The sequence below is a fragment of the Rattus norvegicus genome, chromosome 1 (assembly GCF_021556685.1).
Source record: "Rattus norvegicus strain SHRSP/BbbUtx chromosome 1, alternate assembly SHRSP_T2T, whole genome shotgun sequence".
Taxonomy (NCBI): Eukaryota; Metazoa; Chordata; class Mammalia; order Rodentia; family Muridae; genus Rattus; species Rattus norvegicus.
Window position 1 is genome coordinate 21,842,755 of NC_141534.1, and position 21,028 is coordinate 21,863,782.

Genomic DNA, 21,028 nt, shown 5'->3' on the forward strand with positions numbered 1-21,028 from the left:
TGCTTGATTGGGTAATTGTTCGGTGAGCTGAAATGACTTAAAATGGCAATTTTAACTCTCATTTCTTTCTTTTTAAGGTCATTAAAGCCTTACAGTTAGTTGATGATGCCTTTGGGATGCTGATGGAGGGTTTGAAACAGAGGAATTTACACAACTGTGTCAACATAATCGTTCTGGCTGATCATGGTATGGTGGTTTTTTTTAAAAACTATATTTTAATCATTGCTTATATTATATCCAAAGATAATACAAAAACAATAGTGCTATTTTTATGTCTGAATTTCTAGATCTAGATGCTACTGAAGAGGAAAAGAATGGATTTCGTGGTAGATCATGGGGGTAGGGCAAGGTCTAAAGTTTCCACCTCAATTACTTAATGGTCCTGAATAACTGTCCATATGCTTTATTTTCTGTGAAATAGAGTTAACAGTAGCTAACAAATGTGGTCCACTTGTTACTCAGTCTACAAAGTGCATCAGGCTGCCTGTTAGCCGTGTGCTTTAGCCCTGCATGGCCAAGCCTTACCAAGCTCTTTAAATTCTGTGGACAGGTGTGTGCTTAGCATTGCTCTTGTCTACAGAAGCCCCATACCTCTTGTTCTCAGCTTGAGGTGAATTCTTGTATTAAATAGTAAGTAAGGCACACAGCCCTTCCTGCAGGCTGTGCCTTCACAAGCATAAGCCTGCTCCTTGCCCCATGGAGCCCCCCACTCACTGCCCCGTGCACTTAAAAGTCTCTAAAACGAGTCCCTATATCTTTGCCTGCTGTCTGGAACCATGGGAAGACTTGTCAGTGCACATTTTATTAAAGGGAGGTGCTAAAAGTAAACTTTTAAAAGAATTAACAGCCAGTTCTAGAGAACACGGTACTCCTATGAAACTTCAAACATGCCTTCAAAAGAAAATAACTTTCGGACCCTGTGATTCATCGGTGTTAAACGAGTAATCAATCCATTTATGTTCCCTCCCGAGTCTCACTCCATGATCATGGCTCTTCTCATTCACTACCTCCATTTTCAAGTTCTGCCATTTAAAGAATAATAATAATAGTATACTAAACTGTACAGATTTTCAGTTTGCCTGTGTCTGAGGTTTGTAACATCTCCTATTTGACAATACCAAACATAGACAATTGTTACCCTTTATACACGTCCAACTAGTTTTTTATTTTAAATTCAGGAATGGACCAGACCTCTTGTGACAGAGTGGAATACATGACAGATTATTTTCCTGAAATAAACTTCTACATGTACCAAGGACCTGCCCCTCGAATCAGGACTCGTAATATACCTCAGGACTTCTTTACCTGTAAGTATGGAGGAGGAGGGAGGAGACATTGAGAAAGTAGTCATGGCTACCACGTTCTGAGAGTGTGTTAAGACTACAGCCTCCTTTTTGGCTTTTTGGAGAAACCACACAGCACATGAGAAATTCTGAGTTTTGGGATACATGGTCCGTCCTGCTTTCTGACACTGATGGACCAAAACTATATTGTACTCCAGGCTTTAATTCTAAAGTAACTCTTCGATTTAAATAATTTGTATCCAATTCTTCAAGTTGACAGTTATAATAAACGTGTGGGTGAAGTGTGCTGTAGATATGCACATTTTTTGGCAGTGATTCATATGTGATGTGATTTGTCTTTTTGTCTTGAAACAGTTAATTCCGAAGAGATTGTCAGAGACCTCAGCGTAAGTCCATTTTAGAACATTTTGTGACATATTTTTATGTTTAAGATCTATTAATGTAGTAATATATTTAAAGTCCAGTGGCAGATATATTCCTATTGCTTGGAATTTATGAGTTTCTTATTGCTAGGAATGACACTTAATTGTTGTAAGGATGGGTGGCAAGCAGTTAGAAAAAAACCTGGAGGGGTTGGGGATTTAGCTCAGTGGTAGAGCGCTTGCCTAGCAAGCGCAAGGCCCTAGGTTCGGTCCCCAGCTCCGAAAAAGAGAAAAGAAAAAAATCTGGAAGATACAGCAAACTTTTGAGGATAAAGAAACACGGAATGCACAGTGGTTAGTCACCTGGAAACTACTGTAAATTCAATGAGGCACTAACACAGAAACCCTTCATACAGAAACAACCCCGCCCCTACTGGTGAAACGGTGAACTGCACACATGCTGTGCTGGCCTGGGAAGCCACACTAAAAAGTTTCACCTGGACTCTCAAAATCCACTTATTGTCCTGCGTTCCATCACTTAATGAGCTGTACGCAGCTGAGGTTCGTTTGGCCAAGATGAGCGCGTCTTTCACGTCTGAGTGGCGCAGAGGGTTGAGGATTGCAGGCTTGGCGATCCCTGTCCACAGCACCGCCCTGCAGGCTGGGTTGCAAGCTGCGGGAGGAGCTGCCCAGCCTGGGAGCAAAAGGCTGCAGTTCTCCAAGTGGTCCCTAATACCTGGGAAAATGCGGTAGCACAGTCTCAGCCAGAACCGAACTGGAACCTCCACAGAACGCTGACGATGATGAGAGACACATTTTAACCTTAAATCTGATGGTTTTGCGCCAAATTCTCAAACACGATGGGATAGGCCCGTGATTTATTCCTCTGAAGCGGGTTCTAATCCCAGCGTTCTCTAGATCTGCCCCAACTGCACACGGAGAAAACGTGTGAACAAAAAGTAACAGAAATATGCAATAAATACTTCCTTTCCTCTTTCATTGGTTATTTCTCCTTACTCTCTGATTACAATATTTCTTTTAAAGTTTGTTTCTATGTCATGTCTCGAAGTTCCTCATTTTTCTCTGCACATTGGCAATGAGGTAATGGTGACACAAGCTTGCTCATAAAGATGGGGTATTAGAGCTTGAAATACGTGAGAACAAGAACGAGAGGAGTTTTCATTTCCTCATATTTTTGCTTATATGTTTATTTTTCCCCGTTTTGTTTCTCCTGAGTTTACGAAAATTCCTTGGTAATTGTTTCTCATTTCTTCATTTTTATTTTGCGAATAGATGCTAGTGTGGTTTTCATTTTTAAAGTTTTAAAATAGTAATTATTGAACATTTTTAAATAAAATTTTGCTGTTTTGGTGAATTTGTGAATTTTTTTTACAACTAGGAGAATATATATTAAATATATAATATATTTATATAATTTATATACAGATATAAGTTAATATATTAATATATAATAAATATATAATATTATATATAATAAATATAAATTAATATATAAATATAAATTACTTAAGCAAATACTCAATCTGCTTAAGGTTAGATGGCATTTCTGATTGAATTTTTGGTATAGTTAAATTAATTTGTATATGTGTCCATGTCCTCTGACATATGTAAATCTCACTAAAAATCTGCATATACTTTGTTTTTCATTAAAAAAAGGGAGGAGAAATTTGTGGAGGTTTCAGATAAATACCCAAGAATACAAACATAAGAAAGACATCAATCAAAGTTTAAGTTTCATCATAATGATTGCAGTAATGATAACTATGATTATTATATTTGGCCATGTAGATAATAGGGTAAAATTGCTAGTTAATTAGCTAATCTTAAAGCTACTTATTTTGAAATTTCATTTATTTATTTTTAATTTATTTGTATGTTTTCCTGAGTGAGTCGATATGCCCATGTGCTTGCAGGATCCCGAGGAAGCCACAAGAGGGCATGGGGTCCCCTGGAACTGGAGTTCGGGGGGTCGGGGGTTGAGCCACCACGTGGGAGCTGGGAACTGAACCCAGGTCCTTGGCAGATTCAGCAAGTTCTTCTCACTGCTGAGCCATCACCGCTCCTGCCCTCATCCATTTCTAAAACTTGCTTAAGTACTTGTCTTAAGTTGAAATTTTAAAAGGTAGCCTGCATATTTGTTGTGTAATGGGAGAAATCCTTGCATGTTTTTTTTTATTCAGTGTCGAAAATCCGATCAACACTTCAAACCCTACTTGACTCCGGATTTGCCGAAACGACTGCACTATGCCAAGAACGTCAGGATTGACAAAGTTCATCTAATGGTGGATCGGCAATGGCTGGCTTACAGGTTCGTGCCTATTCGTATCCTCTCAGCAGACACCTCTGGCTGTGAGCTCCTTAAGCCCCGCCCCACCCCTGCTGTTAGCGGTGAACTTCTCTGCCCTGTACATTTCCTCGGCCTCTTCATGCTAACTCAGCACCTCCTTGTTGCCAATATTCTTGTTAGGCGGTTGCTGTTAGCGTCCTAATTTTCATAACAGATCAAAAGATGGAAGAAGGTTGGAAATTCTTATCATTACTCCAGAGGCACGCGCAATAGCACATTGCTACCACGAAACAACAGTTAAGAGTAGAGGCTTTGTCATCCTCCAGGTTGAATGACAGGTGGAATGTCTAGCAGGCTCTTTTCCGGCTCTCATAAAATAATCTTCTGATGGCTGCGGGTGGTGGCCTTATCTCTTACTGATCATCTAGCATTTGAAAAGTAGGAATACCCTCAGAGAAGAGAAAACCAGCCAAAAATCCTCTACCCTAAGTAATCCACGACTCACAAAACTATCCGATGCTCGCTCGCCTGTGTGGCCAGGTGTTTGCTAACACAGTCACAGTTCCTCCTGCAGAGAAAACAGCCTGGTGGGAAAGACTGGGCAAACAAGACAGAGAACAGAGATGGGTCACGTTCTTGTCACTAAGTGAGTCACTTTCTTGTGTTTTGTTTTGTTTTTTTAAAGCTTTGATTTTGATTTTAAATGTGACTGCCCTATCTGCACATACATCTACATGCCAGAAGAGGGCATCAGATCCCTTTATGGATGGTTGGCTGTGAGCCATCATGTGGTGCTGGGAATTGAACTCAGGATCTCTGGAAGGGCATCCACTGCACTTAACCTCTGAGCCACCTCACCAGCCTTTTGTTCCTTGTTTTGTTTTGAAATAGAGTCTCACTATGTAGTCCTGGCTGGCCTCAAATTCAGAGACAGCCTTCCTCAGTCACTTGAGTTCTGGAATTAAAAGTGTATGCCACCGCACCCGTCCTGATTCTGATTTTTAAAGTATACTTTTAGTATTTTTTCCCCTATATGCATGTGTGAATATGCCAAAATCGCTGTCATTCTGTATTTTTGGGCCCAATCGGTATCAGTTAGGTAATGCTGGGGGGAGGGAGAATACAGTGATTAAAACACACGTTCAGAAGGAAGGGACGTTGAGCTCAATGTGTGTGTGCAGGAAGAGAAGTTGTGGGGCTTAGCTGAATTTAGTCTAAAAATAACCTGTAAATGCAGCTTGACCAGACAGTATGCAGTTCCCCATCTTGTCACCAGATGGCACTAGTCTCCTTTTGGGAACGGGTCTTTAGCCTTTTCTGTCTTCAGCTTTAGAGAACTATGTTCTGTAAAACGATTTCCTGGTACTATGTGAAGCAAATTAAACTACTATTAAACATAAGATGTTAGTAATTTAATGCATCTAAATGTAGGCACAGTCTTCAAATATATACTGTTTAGGATATGACATCAAAGAAGTTAGGAGGCCAAGTGTTTTAGTTAGGGTTTTACGGCTGTGAACAGACACCATGACCAATGCAAGTCTTATAAGGACAACATATATTTAGGACTGGCTTACAGATTCAGAAGTTCAGTCCATAATTATCAAGGCAGGAGCATGGCAGCATCCAAGGCAGGCATGGTGCAGGCAGAGCTGAGAGTTCTGCATCTTCATCAGAAGGCTGCTGATGGAAGACTGACTTCCAGGAAGCTAGGGTAAGGGTCTTAAACCCACTCCCACAGTGATACACCTACTCCAACAAGTTCACATCTTCTAATCCTGTCACTCTCTGGGCTAAGCACATACAAACCACCACACCATCAGTACAGAATGACATAAGTGGGTCCAGCCACCAGAATACTTCTAGGCAACAGGTACAGAAGCATAGTTGTAAATGATTGACTTTGCATCCCTTCAAAACCTAGCAGCAGGTTTGAACCCAGGTCCTCTGGTGGAGCAGACAGTGTCAGTCTTTAAGGCATTAAATCACTGCTCTGTATTCAGAGTCAGTGGAAAGTCCACGTTAACTTAGCATCTCCCTCTCCTCCCCCCTCCATCCCTCTTAACTTACCCCCTCCCCTCTTTTCTTGTTCCTGAGTTTGCTCCTGTGGGCACAGGGAGAGGGAGCAGACCAGAGAAACCTTCCAAAGGAGGCATCTTTTGGAAATTAAAACTTTCTTCTCTTCAGGGGCAAGATTTGAACTAGTTTAAATGAAGTCTTAAGGAAACCTAGGTTCACGCATCACTACTTTTGTCTAATTGTACGTAAAATTCGTAGCATTAACTTCAAATGTCAGCATGTGAAAAACGTGACAAAAGGCAAACTAATTGAATTTGAAGAGTCATGTAACTAATGGAGTAGTTGCTTCGTCAGGCTTCCTTAGGAGGAAGTCCCAGATGGTTGAAAAATAAGCATTTAATTTATAGATTATATGGCCTTCTTATCACATTACTTCCAAGTAATCCTTAACCGTGGTTTCTTATTATTCCCCTAGCCATCTCCACTCTAGACCAGGAGTTAATAGTTCCCCAGGTTTCAAAGCCTTATTGCTCAGTTACTGAATTCTCAATCATCTTGATCTTGATGGCCAAAAGTGAGTTTGACGGTGACATCTTACAAAGTGTGTATTATACTTCATGTTTTGTTTGTGTGTGGGTGACCATGTGTATATGTGTGTGTGGACGTATGTGCCATGGTATGCGCATGGAGGTCGAGGACAGTTTTCAGGAGCTGGTGACTGACCTGAGTTCAGTTGGGTTGGGTGTCACGTGCAGAGCCATCCTGAAGGTGAAGCATTTGAATTCCTTCACATTACTGTTCTTCCTTTGCCAATGTCCTAGAGGCAACTATCTTTGAATTCTCTTTGTACGAGCTAGAGGTCTGGTTCTCTCTGTCCTCTCCTGCTTATCAATGGTCATGAATCTGAGCATGTAAAGATATGTATTTAGTTGCCAGAAAAGTTACTTTGAGAACAGAAGCTATGTAAGACGAAAGCTTGCCTTAGAATAACATCTCATGTCAGCCCCTTGCAGACCAGTGTATAACAATGTTGCCTTTTTGCAGGAACAAAGGGAGTTCCAACTGCGAAGGCGGAACACACGGTTACAACAATGAATTTAAAAGTATGGAGGTAACTTACTGCAGTCTTTTAAACAGAAACAAGTCAACAGTGAGCAAGGAGATGACTGAGACTGCAGGCATATGTGCTGTGGCGTGGTGGGGGGAAGGCCTGTGGGGCACAGAGAAAAAGTAGGGCAGAGTAAGGGACCGCTGGGGAGGCTTTGAGGTAGGTGCCTTTGAGGGTGGTATGCGATTTTAACTAGTGTGAAAGAACCTGAGATTCCTGGGTGACATTTAAACAGATCTGAAGGCGGAAGTTAATTTTTCCAAAATTGAGGAACAATGAGTGGCCTATGCAGAAGTAGCCAATTCAGAGGCTCTAAATTGGAGTTCATTTCTTAGGGACAAGAGAGCCTTGGCAAGCTCCTGGAAGGCATTCGACCATGGCTGTTGCTGATTTGGAAGGAGAAAGCAAGAGAGTAGCTGGGCCCACAAATCCAAAGTGTGTATTAAATGTGCAACAAGAGATGTTGGAAAGCAGTAAAGAGTCTAGGTTCTGTGTTTGGGGATTGAGTACAGACACAGAGAAAAACCATGTACTCAGTGCAGGGCGTCTCTACTTGAAGAAGTTGTGGAGGCAACAGCTATAAGCAAAGAGACATAAAAGTTGGTGATAGGGAGGAAGAAAATGAGGAGTTTGTGGAGCCCCAAAGCCCAGGAAAGGGACGGTGGAGAGGAGTCACTAGAGAAAGCTTAGCTCACACTCCTCCTCCTGAGCAAAGTCTTGTGGTTTCTGCAACCTCCTTCTCCTACCTTTAAAAAAATCAATTGTTTGGTTACACTGTTAGCCAAGGAGAACACTGTGATTGTTACTTTAGTTGTTTGCAGGCTTAAACAACGAGATCTGTTGTTTAACAACAACACCAACCTTTCCCCTCATGCATTACACTCTGTTAAGACAGTAGCAAAGACATGTTGGATCCCAGTTGAATATGACTGGTGCAGGTCACAGGTGGAAACTGTTTTAAAACGCATTTTTCATCCCTAAAAGAAATTCCTAAAGAGGCCTAAGGAACAAATAGGAGGTTGTCCTAGAAAGGAAATGTGTGTGTCCTCTTAAACTAGTACTGATGTAATTCTTACCATGTAGGCAATCTTTTTGGCACATGGACCCAGCTTTAAAGAGAAGACTGTTATCGAACCATTTGAAAACATCGAAGTCTATAATCTACTGTGTGGTAAGTATGTCTAAGTCAGCTCACAGCAAAGGCATGGAGTTTGCGGTGGACTTCTAATTTGAAATTGGGGATAAATTGAAGAGGATGGGAAGCAGAAAGATAAGGAGAAAATTTATTCAGAGTTTTTCAGTCACATGTGTGACTCCTTTTTGTTTTACAAATAACAACAAATCTTGTATTCTAGGAAGGAAGATTTTTTTAAAAAGTATTTTAGTCACTATAAAATTAATAAAATATAATTAAATAGCAATTCACAATTAAGTCCAAGGAGATATCTTGGTCAGTAAGTTGCTTGCTGCACAAGCATAGAGGCCTAAGTTTGGATCTTCAGTAGCTGTGATAAAGCCTTCCATTATAGTTACTGATGGAACAGAGTCAGGCATAGCCCTGAGGCTCACAGGACAGCCAGTCTAGCCAACTGAGTCAGCCTCATTGAGAGACTTTGTCTCAAGAAATACACTTGAAAGAGGTTGAAGAAAAAAAAACTGATATCATTTTTTGGTCTCCACAAGTATGCACACACATGTGCACCTACATGCACATGCATGCACGTACATGCATGAACACACACAGAGGCTCAAACATACACAAAGTCAGCTAAAAAGCACTTTTATATAATTGAGAAGAGAAGCCTTCTGGAACTAAAAAAGATAATAAAGTCTTATTTAGATAGACACTTGTTAATACACTAAGTGTTAAAGAAAAAAAACGTTACAGAATGAGTGTTTCAGGAACCAGATCTTCTACATGCTTGCCCTAGTCTACCACATCAAGAGATCATTTGCTTAGATCATCTAGGGAGGAAGCTGCCATTTCACTGTCAGTCACATTTACAGATATGCTTTTCTTAATCTTGCTGCTGGCTTGTCACAACTGAATATGACTTAGGAGAACAAAAAAGTCCCTATTTAAAGGATGGTGGGGTCAGGCAGCTCAGCAGGGGGAGGTGATGGTCAAGTTCAGTCCTGCAACATGCACGGACTAAGGGGAGAGCTGAGAACCGATTCCCACAGGTTGTCCTCTGATCTCCACATGCATGATGGGCACATGTACCTCTCCCCTACCTACCTGTATGTATCTTGGGGACTTTAGGGTGCAGAGAGCTTTTAGGAATGGAGAGGTGACCCAGAGAGAGAGAGAGAGAGAGAGAGAGAGAGAGAGAGAGAGAGAGAGAGAGAGAGAGAGAGAGAGATCTGAAGTCTAGGCACCGTCTTTCTCTATTCAGGAGACAAGCATTTTGTTCTAATGGGAGCCCCGTACTGTGTGAACTTTGTCGCCAGTCAGTTGTCTGCTGCTGAGGGTTCCTTTGCTCTACCTAGATGGAAATCCTGGGTGGGCAGTGGGGAGCTCTTCCAGAATGGGCTTCTGTCAGCTTCTGTTTCTACCAGAGTTTGAAGAGCAGCAGCAGCAGCAGCTAAGTCAAAACAGAGGCGAGTGGCGCCCTCTGGTGTTTCAGTTCTCATGAAGGCCTTGGACATCAAGCCTCGGGGCCCTAGGCAATAGGGATGTCACAGTCCTCAACCAGGAGCTTGAGAGCCTAGCTTGTGAGATGTGACAGCTCTCTAGAAATCAGTTGGTGGCTCGGGCTCAGTGTTCTCTAGCTCCACATAGCTGTCTCTCTTTCTTCACTCAGTATTGCCTGTCCACTCCCTCACTGTGTGTGTCTTTTTCTGTTTGCACTACACTTACTTAACTCTGACCAGGCAGTTTTTTTAGCTTGATTGGTGGCAGACTGCTCAAGGCGGCCGCCTCTTCTGGGACTGGTTAGGGGGATCTAGGCAGGACACTCAGGAGACCCAGGGTACCACTGCTGCCTCTGTCAAGCCTGTAGGCATTCACAGCCTGGCTTGTGGACTGCTCACTTCCATTCTGTTGCCTCTGGAATTTTCCACGGTCTCCACCACTGTCCCTGCAGCTGCTCTCTTTGTGCTACAAGCTCAACCTGCAATTCTGACAATAGACCTCCTTCATGCAAGACAAGCCTTTCTGTTGGGCCTGAATTTGTAATATCAGGGGAAGGCAGTGTAGGAGAGTATCTCCCAGCCCATTTTCTGAGTGACCTGCAGGCTGTTTGAGCCAATCACAGCCATTTGTTTAGGGCAGTCACCCATTTGCCTCTTAGCACCAATCACACTTTGAGACTTATGTGTCTTCACCAATTGCGGAGCTGGTCACGGTGTTCTCCCTGTTAGACAGCAAGGGAAGTGGCACTCTCTGACCCTGGTGTGAATGGCTGCAGGATGAACTCATGGTGGATCCCAGCTACACAAAGTCCATTAGGAAGTATCCTCAAGCAGCCCTGGCTACGACTGGCTCTGCCTTCAGAAGCCTAGGAAATCAGCTACGGTCTTTGGCAGGAAGGGCATCTGCGGAGTGTTTGACATAAGTGCTGTTGGTATAAAAGCAATTGTGCTGGCTGTCGGAGTGAGTGCTTACGCTCAAAGCAGAAAGGACGGCAACAGTCCAACAGCTGCTGACTGGAGAGCTGTATGGCCCCTTATCAGTATTATCAATCCTAATAGTGATTTGAAATAGATTTTAACAGCTTTGACAGTAGACTCCTGCCCAGTGCCTCAGGGAAAAGTAGTTTGCCATTCTTTGTCTCACCAAAGCTAGTTAACTAGACTTGAGAAAGAGCACCTCCTCAGCAAATCGGGTTAGCTGGGCATGGTTTCTAATGACCCCCTTATCATTCGGAGCTTCCAAAAAGGTGATGGCTGTAAAATGTTTGATATAATTTGTTTTTATAGCAAAAATAGAAAATGTTCTGTAAGTACAGGATGAAATTTGCTGGTTTAATTATGTTATTATGCCATGCGTGTGTCTGTGTGTGTGTGTGTGTGTGTGTGTGTGTGTGTGTCTGTCTGTCTGTCTGTCTGTCTGTCTGTCTGTCTGACTAGAGTCATAGGCATCTAGGAGCAGCAACGTGGATGCTGAAAATTAAATTAGAGTCTTCTGCAAGAGCAACAAATGCTTCTAACCACTGAGCCGTCTCTCCAGACCAAAGAACACCACGGTTTTTAGAAGTATGGTGGCACACACCTCGAATCCCAGCACTAGGGAGGCAGAGGCAGGTGGATCTCTGGAGTTCCAGCCACCCTGGTCTAGAGAACCAATTCCAAGCCAGCTGGGCCACATAGTGAGATCCTGTCTCAACGATACCAACAAACAACAAAGAGGATAGCATCTTAATACGTAACACTTAATGTAATGTAGCACGCTTAAGGGGCAAAGTAATCCTTTAAGCAATGAAGCTTTTCTCTAGAGAAATAGAAGCTCATGCAGATTCATCATGGGGATGGTCCCAGTGTAGACAGACAGGAGGCTGGGGACTTTTGGGAATGAAAAGTCAGCTAGATAGGTCACATCTGGAAGTATAACTTACGGGCGGCAGAATTGATAGCGGGTAACACACCGTGGGTGGTTTTGTCCCCCACATCCCACAAGGCATTGCTGCCATCCGTTTCCAAGCAACTGAACTTATTCTTTCTAAACAGATCTTCTGCACATCCAACCGGCACCAAACAACGGTTCTCACGGTAGCCTGAATCATCTTCTGAAGGCACCATTTTACCAGCCGTCGCATGCAGAGGAATTGTCAAAGTCTGCTGGCTGTGGTTTTACTACTCCATTGCCTAAGGACTCACTAAACTGCTCCTGCCTCGCACTGCAGACTGTGAGTAACAATTTCATGTCTTTCCAAGACTGTAAAGGTGCCATCTTGCTGACTGAGTGATTGTGTATGGTTTCTCTGAACTTTATCAGGAAGTGTGACATTATGGCGCGTACACTACACAAGTAAGTGTGTGTGTGTTCAACTCTCTAACCATCCAAATTAGCCATCTTGGTACTCTTCATGTTCCCCTGCAAGCCTTTTCTTACAGTAAAATCAGATGACTATCCTTAGCTCCTTAGAACAGAGCGGGCAGGGATTATAATCTGGCTTTTGGCACACTCAGTAGTGTGTGTCCTGTGTGGCGCTTGTTGAACAGTGGTGTAGAGTCTTATCAGGAGGCAGTTGAACACTGCAAAAATATCAGTGTGTACTGAGCCAGTCTCTTTAACAGATTAAGCTCTGGGCTGGTCCAGAAGGAGACTCTTGATAAGGTGAAGTTTCACATCTGGGAAGAGACCCAGGGACAAAGAATCAGAAGAGGAATTACAGTATAAATGTCACATGTAGGAATTGAGAAGACGTAAAAGGACAGAAAGTCCACTAAAGCTCACGTCCACAGGAAAATATCCTAGGAGGGGCGTTGGCATTCCTTTCTGTGCATATAACTTCAGAAGGAGAGTTCCTACACTCTGTTCCACATAGTCTCAATAGAACTGCAATGAAAAAATCATTAATAATATACAATGGGTGATTTGCTCCACATTTCAGAGATAATAAGGGCCCGAGAGAGGTTCGATGTTCTATTCAAGAAACTTCCAGCCTAGTCTATGGCTAGTCAATCCCAGAGTCCTTCTCTGTAAAGCCTGCCTCTGATGTTCAAAATGTGATCTCAGAACTATCTTACATATCTAAGTCAGAAAGACATGCATAACCTCAGGCCATCCCCCCCCCCCCGGCTTGCTCAATCAGAATATGAATTTTTAACAAGTCCTTAAGGAAACTATATTCACATCAAAGTTTGAGAAGCACTGGGATGCAGTCATCCCTGCTTAATGTGGTCAAGATGCTCGTTCCCATTAACAATATCTCTGCACACACACACACACACACACACACACACACACACACACACACACACACACACTGGGGCAGAAATCCCTCTGTGCTTCTGAGTGGCAACATAACTGAAATTTAATCTCAAATGAGTTTTTTAGTAAAACACTTTAGATAGTTGGTGTAGAAATATGCGTGGTCATTTTCTAACGCTGACTTATTTGTCCCCCCAACCCCCTTCTCGTCTGGAAGTCTGGTCAAGAAGAGCAAGTCAACCAAAGACTAAATCTCAGTGGAGGAGAGGGTAAGTCAGCAGCGACTGCGACGCTGAGAGCTGACGGCACACAACATCACCCTTTGAGGTTTCCCAAACTGAGCTCACGAAGACTTTTGAGTGTAGGTTTTTTGGTCGCTGTAGAAGAGGAACAAGCAAGCAGACAGAAATCTAATATCAGATATCAGAGCAGCTAGACTGGAGCTGCAGTGTCCCCAGGACATCCTTTCAGTGCTGTGTCCCATCCATGTCTGCTAGTCCCTGGCTAAGAAACGAACAGATGAAAGGCCTGGGCTTGTACCTGACCTCTGTAGCTGTCCTGCTGTCTGACCTGGGGCCAATCATTTGGTTTCTCTGGCCTCCATCTCTTCATCTTTCGGTACTTGGACTCGCCTCATGCAGTTGTAAAGATTTTTAAAAAGTCCATGGAGAGAACTGACAAGTGTTCCCCTGCATTACTATTAAAATTACGTATTATTTTGTAAGTATCTTTAATATCTATAGAGGATTATTCTTGGACCTCTTGTGGATACCCTGATCAGAGGATGCTGAAGTTTCTTATATAAATAGGTGTTGTAAGTGCATGCGACATCTATGTCCTCCCATGGACTTTAAATCATTTTTAAAATTATAATATGCAAAACAATATAAATGCTGTAAGAATGGTGATTACAGTACTTTTTGGGATAAATGATAAGAAAGAATACTTGCATATATTCAGTTTGAATTTATTTTATATATACAAATATATAATACTTACATATTTAAATATATAGAATATATATATTTTTAGATATTGTCAACCTGTTTTGATTGAACTATATAACAACGTATAAATACAAACACATAAATAGAAATAGATGATACAGATAGGTAGGTAGATACATAGATATATACACAGTTAGGTAGACAGATGCTAGGAGCCATCAGCTCCCGCCCTACAGTTAGATAAAAAAAACCCTCTGCAGGCAAGAAGTGCATGCTGACAGGAGCCTGATGTAGCTGTCTCCTGAGAGGCTCAGCCAGAGTGAGACAAATACAGAGGCAAATGCTAGCAACAAACCATTGAACTGAGAACGGGGTCCCCGTTGGAGGAATTAGAGAAAGGATTGGAAGAGCTGAAGGGATTTGCATCCCCATAAGAACAACAATGTCAACCAACTAGAGCTCCCAGTGACTAAACCAAAGACTACACATGGGCAGACCCATGGCTCCAGTTGCATATGTAGCAGAGGATGGCCTTGTTGGGCACCAATGGGAGGAGAAGCCTTTGGTCCTGCCAAGGCTGGAACCCCCAGTGTAGGGGATGTCAGGGCACGGGGGTGGGGTGGGGAATAAAATACTGTAAAATAACCATGGTGACATAGCCACAGATGTTTACTTCACAAGGCTGTGGAAACCGAGTCCAATGTCAAGGTGCCAGCAGATTCTAGTTCGTGATTCCCGACTGTCTCATTTGAACCTCACAGAGCAGACATAAGTAAAAAAATCTCTCTGGGGTCTCACCTCTAAGGCTCCAACCCTGTTTCATGATGCAAATCATCTCCTAAAAACGTCCCCTCCAAACACCCTCACCCCGGGGGACAGGATTTCAGTATGACATTGGAACGGTACAAACATAAGAGACAGACATATTTTGTAATAAAACTCTAATATTTCTTCCATGACAGTTATTAATGGGATCATCTATCCTGTAAAATACGCACTTTTGTTTTTGAGTCTTTTTTTTTTCTCTTAAACTGTGTCTTGTGAGCTCTTAAATAGTAAGAAGCTATAGAGAAGGCAGCCTTCGGATCTTTGCTTAGTCCCTGGGTTGGCCCAGTTACTTATCTGAACTTCTCCTTTGTGGTGGGCATAATGAGATAATAACCTTTCTCCCAGGGTTGTTGTAAAGGGTTAATCCAGATACCACTCAGATGATGGTGATTACCGATTTCACCAATTTCCCAAATGTTTTGTGTCATTTCAATTTTAGTCTCAGCAACAGAGAAGACAAATTTGCCATTTGGGAGGCCCAGGGTGATACAGAAGAACAAAGACCACTGTCTGCTTTACCACAGGGAATACGTCAGTGGGTTTGGGAAAGCTATGAAGATGCCCATGTGGAGTTCATACACCGTTCCCAAGCCGGTAAGCCCTCAGCCCAGGGAGCAGTGAGCAGCAGAAAGACTCTGAGTCTGGGCACTGCAAGGCTTGACTTATGTTTGACTGAAGAATTCTCAAAGTGAGTGTGGACTCCTGTTACTTAAAAGGAAATGCTACAGTTATGATAGAAAGGCCTGGAGAAATTGGAAACAATTTAGGCCAGTAAGTAGTGAGGATTGAGAGAGACTGCTCAAACACATACACATTAGCATTAATATAGTCTAGTTAAGTTCTTTTGTAATTTTGTTAGTATTGTTCCAAAGAGCTCCAAGGTCATAAAAATATAAGTAAAATATATGGATTTTGGGACCATGAGTCAAGCAGGAAGTGAAAGGAGGATACTATCCACCCATCTTCCAGAGTATAAGGCAGATGTACCTTGAAGGTAATGGTGACTTATATAAGGTTTTTCCGCCTCTGATTATTATTATTTTTTTTTTCCGGAGCTGGGGACCGAACCCAGGGCCTTGCGCTTCCTACCGCCTCTGATTATTTAATGAGCAGGTTGCTGTCTGCCGTGAGCTGTGAAAGGCACAGTATGAGTGTGAGCTGGCCCTTCCTTGAAGGATCTAGCCCTCTAGAATGTTGCATGAACATATGTGTTGGGTCACAGGTCTCTCTGGCCTGAAGTGGGGATCCACTATGTAAATCTCCTTCCTTATTCACTTTCTGGCAAACTCCCAATTGTGCAAATGATGCTGGGATGGTTGGGGACCCATCATGAAGAAAACGCTCACACTGTCCACAACGCTAACTTCCTGCTTGACTTATAGTCCTAAACATGAATAGCAACTCCCCATTTCTCACTTACGCTTTTATGACCTTGGGGCTTTTCGAAACGATACTAACAAAATTGCAAAAGAACTTAATTAGGCTATGTCAATGCTAATGTATGCAGAAAGGAACATCACAGATTAGTACATTTGCATTTCGTATAGAAGAAACAACTGGCGGATATCTCAGAGAGTGATTAGGATCTAAGACAGGTAATCAACCTCTGTACATGAACAATAGAATGACAAACATCTTAGCAGAGGAACAGGGAAAAATGACTCAGGTAATTCACTCTCACAAGCAATTAAGCAGCTGTAGATGAGAGCAAATCTACACCTTCCTTCCATGAACGCCTTTGGGGAGGGAAGGGTTTTATTCGGGTCTGCAGGACAATAGCAGCGCTGGTGTGTACCGCTCACTAAACCATATGTATCTGAGGGATTACTCTCAACATTTGAAGGACAAAGCTCTATCATTGAGCAGAAGGATGAATAAATATCCACGAAGCATTAGAGCGGAAAAATCATGACAAACCCTAGCTATTATGGTCTGGGCTGAGGACACTGTCTTCTTTAAAGACAGGACGCAACTGGCTGGATCCGATTTATCTTCCCTTCTTGGTCCAATTGAGGCAGAAAAATAGGCATCTTTTCTAGCCCTAATTAAAGTTTTCTTCACAGCCAACAGTGATTCCATCTCAGCCATTGTTGACAGGATGTTAGTGTCTGTTCCCAGTGTAGGTAAATGGTCTAAAATTACCTGAGTCCTGATGTAGGCTCATTGCTGTCTTTTTTCTTTTTTTTTACTCCCGGAGCTGAGGACCGAACCCAGGGCCTTGCGCTTGCTAGGCAAGCGTTCTACCACTGAGCTAAATCCCCAACCCCCGGCTCGTTGCTCTCTTAATGGGCACATTATTCGGGTGTTTGTGTTTTTCTTCAACCTTCCATTAAAAAAAAGATCTCTATTTTGTGTTTGCTTTGAGAGGGCCTGTATGTTCTGGTCAGGGTCCTCATCCAGTTCTTGACCATCAAAGGTCCGGGCCTGCAGGGCCTGCATGGAGTTAACGGGGATGTTTATATTTTCGATGCTTCCCCTTTGCAGCCTGGCATTCCTGGATTCACAAGAGCAGGGACGATGCCGAGGGCAGAGAGATTGTAATTGGGTGCAGGCTAGGCTGTCAGTACAGTCCTTTATTATTCTAAAACCAACTTCCTTGTTACGAAAAGACCCCATCCCTTCTCCGGCCCCAGAGAGGTGCTTGTGTGTTTCCCCGTCCACATGACAGGATGGAATTCTAGCAATTTTCTGCTTTCTAATTCAGAGATTACTCTGTGTGTGTTGTGGTTCGAGAAAATTACAGAGAAGGACGTTTGGAGATTCACATAAAACACCGTACATCAGCTCTCTGCCTGAGAAATCAGGTTTTAAATAAGCTCTTTGGAGCAGTGGTACAGTCGGTTTGTCTTTGAGATCCGTGGAGCTTGTGTTCCCCTGAGGTTTTGGTGGGCGTTTGTAACGTCTGTTGTTCTCTCAGGAGCTTTCTGGGGAGGAATTGTGATGTGGAGGCATCCTCCTCCTGCAACTGCCTCTGGAATTGCTAATCTGATCAGGTTTGATTTGGGTGCTGCTTCTGGGCCTGCTCAGGATGAGGAGCTGAGTTACCTGACTAATTAGATGGAAAACTGTAAACACGGCAAGAACTGCAGTGGCTGTTCTTGAAGAGAGACACTTCATGATTTGATTTAGCATGAAGTCAGACCTTCGTTGATAAAAAATTAGCTAATGAAAAATACCTATCATTCTGCAATATATATAAGCACTATACACACACACAATATATATATATACATATATATATGCAGATAGATAGATAGATAGATAGATAGATAGATAGATAGATAGAAAACCTAGCATATATAACCATCTCCCACATTATTAGGAACTTTAAAAATCTGTGTGTGTGCATGTGTTATATATGTGTATATGTGTGTATCTATGTATTGTGTGCATGCATGTATGTGTATGTATGTGTGTGTTCATATATGTAAGTGTGGATGTACATGTGGAGGTCAGAGGATGTCAGGTTTTGGTCACACCCTCTGCCTTATTTAGACACAGCCACTGTTGTGCATGGCCGAGTAAGCCATGCTAGCTGCATCTCAAGCCTCCAGAGCCTCTCTGGCTCCGCCCCCAGCTTGCTATAGGAGCCCTGGGATGGCAGAGTGCATTTCAACACCGGTCTCTGTGTGGCTTCTGGGAATCAGAGCTCAGGGCCTGCAAACTGCTTCAAGTACCCACTGCCGAACCATCTTCCTACCTCTGAGTGGGAATTGTTATAAAACCCTCTTGGTTCCCGTAAATGATGACCTAATCATGTTTGTAAGCCTTTAAACAACCAGGGACAATATACATTCCAGGCGTGTTTTTTTTTTTTTCTTTTTCTGAACTATAAAAGTCATTTTTTTCCATAGGAAAATAATTAGACAGTCCGACAAATACTCAAGAGGTGTGCATTTGTGACTGCACCATAAGACACAAGCTTGTGTGTGGGCCCACGGGTAACAGCTATCTGTCATTTCAGTGGAGGGGTCACTGGCTGCTCAAGACCTGTTTGGTCCCCACCCCAGCATGGGAAGAAAAGCTTCTCTCTGTTATCTGTGTTCGCTTTCACTTTCCTTGGAGGATTTTGAGAGGTGGGAAGTACGCATTTCCTCAGTCTCTGACTGCATTTTCTTTATTGTTTTTCTCGAATTTCTTTGGGGTTCAGAAATCCCAGGGGCTCTGGAAAGATGGTGGGGCTTGAAGCCTTGCAGGAGTGCTGGGTGGGGGTGGGGCTGAACTGGTGGGGCAGGAGGACCTCATGCCATCTCTCCCCAGGGGACAGGGCTGGAGGACGTGACTGAACTCTGCCTCCTTCCACAGCTAGGCTGTCTCTTAGTGGGTTCCAGTTTGATATGTGGAAAACAAATTCGGTCTTTCTCAGCTAGCAGAAAGTATATGATGACGCTTTTGGCTTTCGGCCATTCTGGTCTATGTCGCTCAGTCCGAAGTGTATTCCACTCTTATGACACTGTAAGCACGCGGGCTGACTGAATCGCCGGTGTTTTTAAGCTACGGTCTTTTTCCATATCACAATAGTCCTCCCTCCTTAACATTTTGAGGACTTTAACTGAAGAGAACTACATCCTAATGGTTTAATCAAAGAAAAAAAAAAAACCTGACTGACCGTGGGAGAGGTGAGAAAGCCCATGGCACAATACCCCAGGTGATTTCGGAACTAACTCTTAAGTAGACAAGGTTACCCCTTTTCATGACATAGCCCCATGCCTCTCTGTAGCCACATGGGGGACCTGCTCATTCAGAACCTTTACTTGTGACACTCTTTTAGAGTGGCATAAGCGAGCTTTCTAGACTCTGTACCTTAATGTAGGGGGAGGGGAGAAGGTGATTGTTAATTGTCTTAGTTAGGGTTCTACTGCTGCGAACTGACCCCATGACCAAGGCAGATCTTCTAAGGACAACATTTAATTGGGGCTGGCTTACAGATTCAGGGGTTCAGTCCATCATCATCAAGGTAGGAGCATGGCAGCATCCAGGCAGGCATGGTGCAGGAGGAGCTGAGAGTTCTACATCTTCATCTGAAGGCCACTAGGAGAAGACTGGCTCCCAGGCAGCTAGGAGGAGGGTCTTAAAGCCCACACCCACAGTGACACACCTCCTCCAAGGCCACACCCACTCCAACAAGGCCACACCTCCTAATAGTGCCACTCCCAGGGCTGAGCATATTCAACCCATCACATCAGTCTACTGCATTTAGCCAAATAGCTTCATATGTCATGGTCTGCTTCTTCTGGCTTTCTTTTTGGTTCTTTTTTTTTTTTTTTTTTTTTTTTTTCCCGGAGCTGGGGACCGAACCCAGGGCCTTGCGCTTCCTAGGCAAGCGCTCTACCACTGAGCTAAATCCCCAGCCCTCTTCTGGCTTTCTTAGATAGAGGTTAAAGTGTTTGGTTCGTTTGTTTGTTTGTCATGGTTTTCATTTAGCTCACAGTTATCTCAAACTTCTTATCCTTGTCTTCATGCCCTAGATGCTGGGGTTACAGGCTCACATCCCGCCTGATGGGAACTGAACCCAGGGCCTCATGAATGCTAGACAAGTACTCCACACCTAAACATGATATACCTAGTCCAAGGTGATACATTCTGGAGACTATTCCTACCTCAGAACGTGTTTATTCTGGCTGCATGCTTAGTTCGTGGCTTAGCAGGCTTTCAATTTTAGAAGATTTTTTTCTCTAAACTTATAGGGCATATTAATAATCTGATATTGTAATATTTCTGTCCCCGGCTTCCTCCTACCTGCTTGTCTTTATTTCAGATTTGGAGATGTATCTTCAGCATCTTTTATTTCTGCTGCTATGTCTTTAAAATGACCAGAATTCTTTATTATCTTCTTTTAGTTTCTATTTTAAAAAACAGACGCTATATATCTCATACCTCTCTCAAGGTTTTCTTCTGCTTTCCATATCGTCTCCTATATTTCCCTGTCTCTCCCTCACCAAATGCCTTTTGGTCCCTCCTTGGCTGTCAGTTCACTGTTTAAGAATGAGACACTGAGCTGTGTGGTCGGTGCTTTCTAATTTACAGGATTACATCGTTCAGTTAAAAAGAGACATCGTGTCACGTACTTCCAACTACAGATATTGTTTTGTTATCAGACTTATTTATTTCCCAAAGAAGGAACATCTCTAATCCACCCCACTGGTGTATGTGGCTTACAGTGGGCGTGGGGTAAAGGAACGGGGGTGGCACCTGCCACTCATTACTCGGAGGTTCATCTGTTCATGTTTGCTTTTGCTATATGTACACCATGCCCTTTACTACAGGAGTCTGGAAT

General features: G+C 43.0%; 1 protein-coding gene across 1 annotated transcript in view; it reads left to right on the forward strand.

Moving 5' to 3' along the window:
• Positions 1–21,028, forward strand: part of Enpp3 (ectonucleotide pyrophosphatase/phosphodiesterase 3) — a 71,332-nt gene that overhangs the window by 41,279 nt on the left and 9,025 nt on the right. The window contains exons 12-20 of the mRNA NM_019370.2: positions 78–186; positions 1,179–1,307; positions 1,659–1,690; positions 3,868–3,995; positions 7,038–7,104; positions 8,185–8,272; positions 11,770–11,948; positions 13,194–13,245; positions 15,191–15,345. Of these exons, the coding sequence (NP_062243.2) occupies positions 78–186; positions 1,179–1,307; positions 1,659–1,690; positions 3,868–3,995; positions 7,038–7,104; positions 8,185–8,272; positions 11,770–11,948; positions 13,194–13,245; positions 15,191–15,345 (939 nt within the window). The remainder of the gene's footprint in view (positions 1–77; positions 187–1,178; positions 1,308–1,658; positions 1,691–3,867; positions 3,996–7,037; positions 7,105–8,184; positions 8,273–11,769; positions 11,949–13,193; positions 13,246–15,190; positions 15,346–21,028) is intronic.